Genomic DNA, 10,741 nt, shown 5'->3' with positions numbered 1-10,741 from the left:
AAATCCAGAAAATCACATTGTCTGTTTTTTTTTCAGTTTATTTGCATATTATGGTGGAAAATAAGTATTTGGTCAGAAACAAAATTTCATCTCAATACTTTGTGATATATCCTTTGTTGGCAATGACAGAGGTCAAACGTTTTCTGTAAGTCTTCACAAGGTTGCCACACACTGTTGTTGGTATGTTGGCCCATTCCTCCATGCAGATCTCCTCTAGAGCAGTGATGTTTTTGGCTTTTCGCTTGGCAACACGGACTTTCAACTCCCTCCAAAGGTTTTCTATAGGGTTGAGATCTGGAGACTGGCTAGGCCACTCCAGGACCTTGAAATGCTTCTTACGAAGCCACTCCTTCGTTGCCCTGGCGGTGTGCTTTGGATCATTGTCATGTTGAAAGACCCAGCCACGTTTCATCTTCAATGCCCTTGCTGATGGAAGGAGGTTTGCACTCAAAATCTCACGATACATGGCCCCATTCATTCTTTCATGTACCCGGATCAGTCGTCCTGGCCCCTTTGCAGAGAAACAGCCCCAAAGCATGATGTTTCCACCACCATGCTTTACAGTAGGTATGGTGTTTGATGGATGCAACTCAGTATTCTTTTTCCTCCAAACACGACAAGTTGTGTTTCTACCAAACAGTTCCAGTTTGGTTTCATCAGACCATAGGACATTCTCCCAAAACTCCTCTGGATCATCCAAATGCTCTCTAGCAAACTTCAGACGGGCCCAGACATGTACAGGCTTAAGCAGTGGGACACGTCTGGCACTGCAGGATCTGAGTCCATGGTGGCGTAGTGTGTTACTTATGGTAGGCCTTGTTACATTGGTCCCAGCTCTCTGCAGTTCATTCACTAGGTCCCCCCGCGTGGTTCTGGGATTTTTGCTCACCGTTCTTGTGATCATTCTGACCCCACGGGGTGGGATTTTGCGTGGAGCACCAGATCGAGGGAGATTATCAGTGGTCTTGTATGTCTTCCATTTTCTAATTATTGCTCCCACAGTTGATTTCTTCACTCCAAGCTGGTTGGCTATTGATTCAGTCTTCCCAGCCTGGTGCAGGGCTACAATTTTGTTTCTGGTGTCCTTTGACAGCTCTTTGGTCTTCACCATAGTGGAGTTTGGAGTCAGACTGTTTGAGGGTGTGCACAGGTGTCTTTTTATACTGATAACAAGTTTAAACAGGTGCCATTACTACAGGTAATGAGTGGAGGAAAGAGGAGACTCTTAAAGAAGAAGTTACAGGTCTGTGAGAGCCAGAAATCTTGATTGCTTGTTTCTGACCAAATACTTATTTTCCACCATAATATGCAAATAAAATGAAAAAAAAACAGACAATGTGATTTTCTGGATTTTTTTTTCTCAGTTTGTCTCCCATAGTTGAGGTCTACCTATGATGTAAATTACAGACGCCTCTCATCTTTTTAAGTGGTGGAACTTGCACTATTGCTGACTGACTAAATACTTTTTTGCCCCACTGTATATCACAAAGTATTGAGATGAAATTTTGTTTCTGACCAAATACTTATTTTCCACCATAATATGCAAATAAAATGAAAAAAAAAAACAGACAATGTGATTTTCTGGATTTTTTTTTTCTCAGTTTGTCTCCCATAGTTGAGGTCTACCTATGATGTAAATTACAGACGCCTCTCATCTTTTTAAGTGGTGGAACTTGCACTATTGCTGACTGACTAAATACTTTTTTTCCCCACTGTATATATATATATATATATATATATTAGTACAGACCAAAACTTTGGACCCATCTTCTCATTCAAAGAGTTTTCTTTATTTTCGTGACTATGAAAATTGTAGGTTCACTCTGAAGGCATCAAAACTATGAATTAACACATGTGGAATTATATAATTAACAAAAAAGTGAAACAACTGAAAATATGTCTTATATTCTAGGTTCTTCAAAGTAGCCACCTTTTGCTTTGATTACTGCTTTGCACACTCTTGGCATTCTCTTGATGAGCTTCAAGAGGTAGTCACCGGAAATAGTCTTCCAACAGTCTTGAAGGCGTTCCCAGAGATGCTTAGCACTTGTTGGTGCTTTTGCCTTCACTTTGCGGTCCAGCTCACCCCAAACCATCTCAATTGGGCTCAGGTCTGGTGACTGTGGAGGCCAGGTCATCTGGCGTAGCACCCCATCACTCTCCTTCTTGGTCAAATAGCCCTTACACAGCCTGGAGGTGTGTTTGGGGTCATTGACCTGTTGAAAAATAAATGATGGTTCAACTAAACGCAAACCGGATGGAATAGCATGCCGCTGCAAGATGCTGTGGTAGTCATGCTGGTTCAGTATGCCTTCAATTTTGAATAAATCCCCAACAGTGTCACCAGCAAAGCACCCCCACACCATCACACCTCCTACTTCATGCTTCACGGTGGGAACCAGGCATGTAGAGTCCATCCGTTCACCATTTCTGCGTCGCACAAAGACACATGGAACCAAAGATCTCAAATTTGGACTCATCAGACCAAAGCACAGATTTCCACTGGTCTAATGTCCATTCCTTGTGTTCTTTAGCCCAAACAAGTCTCTTCTGCTTGTTGCCTGTCCTTAGCAGTGGTTTCCTAGCAGCTATTTTACCATGAAGGCCTGCTGCACAAAGTCTCCTCTTAACAGTTGTTGTAGAGATGTGTCTGCTGCTAGAACTCTGTGTGGCATTGACCTGGTCTCTAATCTGAGCTGCTGTTAACCTGCGATTTCTGAGGCTGGTGACTCGGATGAACTTATCCTCCGCAGCAGAGGTGACTCTTGGTCTTCTTTTCCTGGGGCGGTCCTCATGTGAGCCAGTTTTTGTAGCGCTTGATGGTTTTTGCCACTGCACTTGGGGACACTTTCAAAGTTTTCCCAATTTTTCAGACTGACTGACCTTCATTTCTTAAAGTAATGATGGCCACTCGTTTTTCTTTACTTAGCTGCTTTTTTCTTGCCATAATACAAATTCTAACAGTCTATTCAGTAGGACTATCAGCTGTATATCCACCAGACTTCTGCACAACCCAACCCCATTTATAAGGCTAGGAATCCCACTTATTAAACCTGGTAGGGCACACCTGTGAAGTGAAAACCATTTGCAGTTACTACCTCTTGAAGCTCATCAAGAGAATGCCAAGAGTGTGCAAAGCCATAGTCAAAGCAAAAGGTGGCTACTTTGAAGAACCTACAGTTGTGGCCAAAAGTATTGACACCCCTGAAATTCTGTCAGATAATACTCAGTTTCTTCCTGAAAATGATTGCAAACACAAATTCTTTGGTATTATTATCTTCATTTAATTTGTCTTAAATGAAAAAACACAAAAAGAATTGTCCTAAAGCCAAATTGGATATAATTCCACACCAAACATGAAAAAGAGGGAGGACAAAAGTATTGGCACTGTTCGAAAAATCATGTGATGCTTCTCTAATTTATGTAATTAACAGCACCTATAACTTACCTGTGGCACCTAACAGGTGTTGGCAATAACTAAATCACGCTTGCAGCCAGTTGACATGGATTAAAGTTGACTCAACCTCTGTCCTGTGTCCTTGTGTGTACCACATTGAGCATGGAGAAAAGAAAGAAGACCAAAGAACTGTCTGAGGACTTGAGAAACCAAATTGTGAGGAAGCATGAGCAATCTCAAGGCTACAAGTCCATCTCCAAAGACCTGAATGTTCCTGTGTCTACCGTGCGCAGTGTCATCAAGAAGTTTAAAGCCCATGGCACTGTGGCTAACCTCCCTAGATGTGGACGGAAAAGAAAAATTGACAAGAGATTTCAACGCAAGATTGTGTGGATGTTGGATAAAGAACCTCGACTAACATCCAAACAAGTTCAAGCTGCCCTGCAGTCCGAGGGTACAACAGTGTCAATCCGTACTACCCGTCGGCGACTGAATGAAAAGGGACTGTATGGTAAGAGACCCAGGAAGACCCCACTTCTTGCCCCGAGACATAAAAAAGCCAGGCTGGAGTTTGCCAAAACTTACCTGAAAAAGCCTAAAACGTTTTGGAAGAATGTTCTCTGGTCAGATGAGACAAAAGTAGAGCTTTTTTGGGCAAAGGCATCAACATAGAGTTTACAGGAGAAAAAAGAGGCATTCAAAGAAAAAAACACGGTCCCTACAGTCAAACATGGCGGAGGTTCCCTGATGTTTTGGGGTTGCTTTGCTGCTTCTGGCACTGGACTGCTTGACCGTGTGCATGGCATTATGAAGTCTGAAAACTACCAACAAATTTTGCAGCATAATGTAGGGCCCAGTGTGAGAAAGCTGGGTCTCCCTCAGAGGTCATGGGTCTTCCAGCAGGACAATGACCCAAAACACACTTCAAAAAGCACTAGAAAATGGTTTGAGAGAAAGCACTGGAGACTTCTAAGGTGGCCAGCAATGAGTCCAGACCTGAATCCCATAGAACACCTGTGGAAAGATCTAAAAATGGCAGTTTGAAGAAGGCACCCTTCTAATATCAGGGACCTGGAGCAATTTGCCAAAGAAGAATGGTCTAAAATTCCAGCAGAGCATTGTAAGAAACTCATTGATGGTTACCGGAAGCGGTTGGTCACAGTTATTTTGGCTAAAGGTTGTGCAACCAAGTATTAGGCTGAGGGTGCCAATACTTTTGTCTGGCCCATGTTTGGAGTTTTGTGTGAAATGATCAATGTTTTGCTTTTTGCTTCATTCTCTTTTGTGACGATTTAAATGAAGATAATAATACCAAAGAATTTGTGTTTGCAATCATTTTCAGGAAGAAACTGAGTATTATCTGACAAAATTGATACTTTTGGCCACAACTGTAGAATATAAGACATACAGTATTTTCAGTTGTTTCACACTTTTTTGTTAATTATATAGTTCCACATGTGTTAATTCATAGTTTTGACGCCTTCAGAGTGAATCTACAATTGTCAGTCATGAAAATAAAGAAAACTCAAACTTTTGGTCTGTACTATATATACCTACCTACAGACAGTCTACACTATACACTGACAATCTGCACTATATACAGACAATGTACACTATCTACCATCTATACTACTGTATATACAACCAATGTGCACTATATGCAATCTACTGTATACTATACGCTAATACCAGTTTGTCTAGGCGGACACCGGGCGGAATTGCACAGATCCGTCCGCTGCCATCACTTTGTCAGGGGACGCACCTCCTCTGTCTCCAGTCATCAGGATAATTACGCAATTGACCGTTGAGTGTTGATGAGGCCGCGGCTGCTTCCTCTACTAGGCCGGTTATTGGGGAACTCACCATGAGCCTGTTTGTTGGTCTCTCCATGCATGGGTTGTGATAGTGAAACAGCCACGACACATGCATCTGCAGAGACAGCTGATCAGCATGAGCGATCCAGGTTCCCTCTGCAGCTTATTCGATAAGCGCCATAGCTTGCCAAATAAGGAGGGAGACAAACAAATTTGCTCATCTCTAGTGATGACGTGTTTCAATTCTACTTTGATTCTGATTGTTCCACTACTGGTTTTGGCTTACAAAAATGTATCAAATACCCAACTTATGCCCGTAAATCAGAGCGTTATATCACACAAAATAGTTAATAACATTTTCCACATGTCTACTTTACATCAGAATAATTTTTTAAACATCATTTTTTTCGCCAAGAAGTTATAAGCGTTAAAAGGTGACCAGCGATTTCTCATTTTTCCAACAAAATTTTCAAAACCATTTTTTTATGGAGCACATCACATTTGAAGCGTCTTTTAGGGGCCTATGTAATAGAGAATACCCAAAAGTGACACCATTCTAAAAACTGCACCCCTCAATCTGTTCATCACCACATTCAAGAATTTTATTAACCCTTCAGGTGCATCACAGGAACTGAAGCAATGTGGAAGGAAAAAATGAACATTTAACAATTTTTTTCACAAAAATTTTACTTCGGACCTAATTTTTTTTATTTTCTCAAGGGTATAAGGAGAAATTGAACCACAATATTTTTTGTGCAATTTTTCCTGAGTACATCGATACCCCATGTGTGGAGGAAGACCACTTTTTAGGCGCACGGCAGGGTTCGGAAGGGAGAGAACGTGGATGCCATGTCACGTTTGGAGAGCCCCTCATGTGCCTAAACAGTGGAAACTCAACAAGTGACCCCATTTTGGAAACTAGACCCCTCAAGGGACTTATCTAGATGTTTGGTGAGCGCTTTGAGCCTCCAGGTGCTTCGTATAAGTTTATAGCGTAGAGCCGTGAAAATTAAAAATTAAATTTTTTCCACAAAAATCATCTTTTAGCCCCAAATTTTTTATTTTAACAGTTAGCAGGAGAAAATGGACCCCCAAAATTGTGCAATTTCTTCTGAGTACGCCGATTCCCCATGTGTGGAGGAAGACCACTGTTTGGGTGCACTGCAGGGCTTGAAAGTGAAGGATCACCGTTTGATGTTTTGATCGTAAAATTGGCTAGACATGGCTCAAGATCGGACGCCATGTCGCATTTGGAGAGCCCCTGATATGCCTAAACAGTAGAACCTCCCCACAAGTGATACCATTTTGGAAACTAGACCCCTCAAGGAATTTATCTACTGTGATGAGCATTTTGAACTACCAGGTACTTTACAGAAGTGTATAACAGAGCTAAGGAAAATTCTTAGGAATCCCATTTTTCGCCACAAAATTTTCTTTTATCCCCCAATTTTTTATTTTAAGGGTAACAGGAGAAAATAGACCTCAACATTTGTTGTGCAATTTCTCCTGAGTGTGCCAGTACCCCATGTGTGAGTGAAAACTACTTTTGAGGCACAGTGCAAAGCTCAAAAGGGAAGGCGCACCATATTATAGTGCAGATTTTATTATTATGATGTGAGGGTGCTATTTTTTTCTGAAAAATAATATTTTACTAATTAAGTACATGTACAGTAATTTGCACACATACTGTACTAATTGTATTTGTCACAGACATCTATATACGTATTCTATTTGTATTTACTATATGTAATAACGTAATCCATCTCTTTTATCCTGTCGGCTCCTGCAGTGATTTTACAGAACACGGCAGATGAATTGCCGTTTTTTATTCTATCTAGTTATACAATATATAAATATATATATGTGCGTGTGTCTGTGTGTCACTGACCTATATATATATATATATCTATTCTATTCTAACTTGTCACTCCGTGATTATACTGTACGCGGCAGATGAATTGCCGGCTTTTAATATATATATATATAATGTGCGTATGTGTTTTGAAGAATATTTCATTTGAAAATGATGTGAAATGACAGAGGATTGCTCTATGTAAAAGCTCAGGTTAAAATCGTCCTGCAATCGGATAGCAATCGCACTGCATTCAGATGTAAATCGGATGCTAGGTGTGAGAAATTGGATTGTGCTCGCATGACACTCGCATTACACTCCTGCAAGTCTTGGCAGGGAGACTCGGACTGATTTTCCATACGTTAAGGCTAAGTTCACATCAGCGTTTGAGTCCGCAGCATGGTGCTGCGGACTTCTTTCCTTTAGCGCCGCCTACTTCCACATGCGTCCTGTGTACCTATCTTTAACATTGGGTACGCAGGGACATGTGTTGTATGCGGATGCGTCCGCATGCATTTTGACGTGCCCGCCGAACTCAAGAAAATGTTCCATTTGGCGGGCACGTCAAAATGCTGGATGCATCCACATACAACGCATGTCCCTGCGTACCCAATGTTAAAGATAGATACACAGGACGCATGTGGAAGTAGGCGGAGCTTAAGGAAAGAAGTCCGCAGCACCATGCAGCGGACTCAAACGCTAATGTGAACCTGGCCTAAGTCAGAATGCAATCCAATTTTTTATTGGATTGCAATGGTCCTTTTTAAACGCAGATGAGTATGGGCTCATAGTTTACAATACAAGGCAATGGGAGAGCTCAAAAGATATTCAGGCATCTATTTGATGGTTGTTCCAGCTCAGTGGCAGTTTCTTCATTGTTGAATGGAGGGAAAAAAACAATGGAAAAAGGATCAGAAAAATTGTCAGTGATTAAAAACGATGAAGCAAGCATGCAGTATACCAAAAAAAGGATGGAAAAAAAGGGGAAACCGCTTCAGGACACGCTGGCGATATTTGTTCTGAAGTATCTTTCCCTTTGGAAAACCATCAGGTTTGCCCAAGTTTACCAGATGTGTTCTCCTACCCGTAGATCTAATGTCCTATTGTGGCCACCTTTGTATTACACAGATTTGTGCAGTAGCTATCTAATATGCTGTGCCATATCTTATTACAATTCTCACACATGCTCCAGTTACATCGCTGCCTCTGCCGCTTACAGAGTTAACTTTCCTGCCGATTTCTTCATATTCCAAGGGTCATTTAGGATAGAACACGTAAACTAGGAAGAGGAAGGCAAGCCTCTGCGCCCCCCGCATTGGATGACAATGATCAGCGAAATTCAGAGTGAGTGTGACAGTACTGGGTAAATCCTCTTAACATTTTCATTGAAGTAGTTGAAAGTATGAAACGTGTCTGTTCCCATGTCTGCTAATATACTATGATGGCTATGGTATTTCCTCCTGCTACACTTTTACTATCTTGACTCCATGAAAGATCTCTGATGTGTCCCTCTTGAAGTCTCAGATGAGGAGCACAGCACATATTTAGCAAAGATGTTCAAGAGAGATCTTGGCAGCCAGCAATGTACACTTTTCTTAAGATATACGTAGAAGGGATTGGTCCAATTTGAGAGGTTGACAGTACTGGTAAGATATGTGCTACGCATGTGCCTGGTCAGTCTCTGGGGCAGCTTAGTAACACAAGACATATAATGTGGAGCACTTTTGTGAGATCTGCAGTTACTGATCACAGATCAGATCTGTAATAGTGGTCAATTACTACTACCCTAGCCAAATTATCAATAGTAATGCTCACCACAAATGAGTACAAAAATCCAAGATCACCTCCAATTGGAGTACAGATCAACACCAGAGCATTTCAAATGGTAAACTATAATTACTTTTATTAATACAAATATCAAAACATTAAAAGACATACAAGTTTCCAAGATCAGTGCAAAAAGAGAGGGACCTGCACCTCCCATTATATATGTTTTTCTGCTGCATGGTATAGAACCTCATAGCTACTAAGCAATCAGTTAATGTATGCTCCTGGAAAGCTATACTATAAATATCTGCTGTTTACTCAAACATGCAGAGTATAATGACTACACAGCACAAGCTCATCGGTTCAGATAAACCAAAGTTATAAAATAACATCCATGGTATACAGTCATATGTAAAAGTTTGGGCACCCCTATTAATGTTAACCTTTTTTCTTTGTAACAATTTTGGTTTTTGCAACAGGTATTTCAGTTTCATATATCTAATAACTGATGGACTCAGTTATATTTCTGGATTCAAATGAGGTTTATTGTACTAACAGAAAATGTGCAATCTGCATTTAAACAAAATTTGACCGATGCAAAAGTATGGGCACCCTTATCATTTTCTTGATTTGAACACTTCTAACTACTTTTTACTGACTTCCTGAAGCACTAAATTGGTTTTGTAACCTCATTGAGCTTTGAACTTCATAGCCAGGTGCATCAAATCATGAGAAAAGGTATTTAAAGTGGCCACTTGCAAGTAGTTCTCCTATTTGATTCTCCTATGAAGAGTGGCATCATGGGCTCCTCAAAACAACTCTCAAATGATCTGAAAACAAAGATTATTCAACATAGCTTTTCAGGGGAAGGATACAAAAAGTTGTCTCAGAGATTTAACCTGTCAGTTTCCACTGTGAGGAATATAGTAAGGAAATGGAAGAACACATGTATAGTTCTTGTTAAGCCCAGAAGTGGCAGGCCAAGAAAAATATCAGAAAGGCAGAGAAGAAGAATGGTGAGAACAGTCAAGGACAATCCACAGACCACCTCCAAAGACCTGCAGCATCATCTTGCTGCAGATGGTGTCACTGTGCATCGGTCAACAATACAGCGCACTTTGCACAAGGAGAAGCTGTATGGGAGAGTGATGCGAAAGAAGCCGTTTCTGCAAGCACGCCACAAACAGAGTCGCCTGAGGTATGCAAAAGCACATTTGGACAAGCCAGTTACATTTTGGAAGAAGGTCCTGTGAACTGATGAAACAAAGATTGAGTTGTTTGGTCATACAAAAAGGCATTATGCATGCGCTGTATTGTTGACCAATGCACAGTGACACCATCTGCAGCAAGATGATGCTGCAGGTCTTTGGAGGTGGTCTGTGGATTGTCCTTGACTGTTCTCACCATTCTTCTTCTCTGCCTTTCTGATATTTTTCTTGGCCTGCCACTTCTGGGCTTAACAAGAACTGTGCCTGTGTTCTTCCATTTCCTTACAATGTTCCTCACAGTGGAAACTGACAGGTTAAATCTCTGAGACAACTTTTTTTATCCTTCCCCTGAAAAGCTATGTTGAATAATCTTTGTTTTCAGATCATTTGAGAGTTGTTTTGAGGAGCCCATGATGCCACTCTTCATAGGAGAATCAAATAGGAGAACTACTTGCAAGTGGCCACCTTAAATACCTTTTCTCATGATTTGATACACCTGGCTATGAAGTTCAAAGCTCAATGAGGTTACAAAACCAATTTATTGCTTCAGGAAGTCAGTAAAAAGTAGTTAGGAGTGTTCAAATCAAGAAAATGATAAGGGTGCCCATACTTTTGCACCGGTCAAATTTTGTTTAAATGCAGATTGCACATTTTCTGTTAGTACAATAAACCTCATTTGAATCCAGAAATATAACTGAGTCCA

General features: G+C 40.9%; 1 protein-coding gene across 1 annotated transcript in view; it reads left to right on the top strand.

The window, feature by feature from the left end:
- The first annotated feature begins 8,312 nt into the window (after positions 1 to 8,312).
- Positions 8,313 to 10,741, top strand: part of GOLT1A (golgi transport 1A) — a 74,400-nt gene continuing 71,971 nt past the window's right edge. Inside the window, exon 1 of the mRNA XM_073587149.1 lies at positions 8,313 to 8,407. Within this exon, the coding sequence (XP_073443250.1) occupies positions 8,383 to 8,407 (25 nt within the window). The 5' untranslated portion in view covers positions 8,313 to 8,382. The remainder of the gene's footprint in view (positions 8,408 to 10,741) is intronic.

The sequence above is a fragment of the Dendrobates tinctorius genome, unplaced genomic scaffold, assembly GCF_039654945.1.
Source record: "Dendrobates tinctorius isolate UK_male_01 unplaced genomic scaffold, ASM3965494v1 ptg000098l, whole genome shotgun sequence".
In the NCBI taxonomy this organism is placed as follows: Eukaryota; Metazoa; Chordata; class Amphibia; order Anura; family Dendrobatidae; genus Dendrobates; species Dendrobates tinctorius.
Note: the sequence above shows the minus strand (reverse complement) of the source record. Positions and strands in the feature narration are given on the sequence as shown.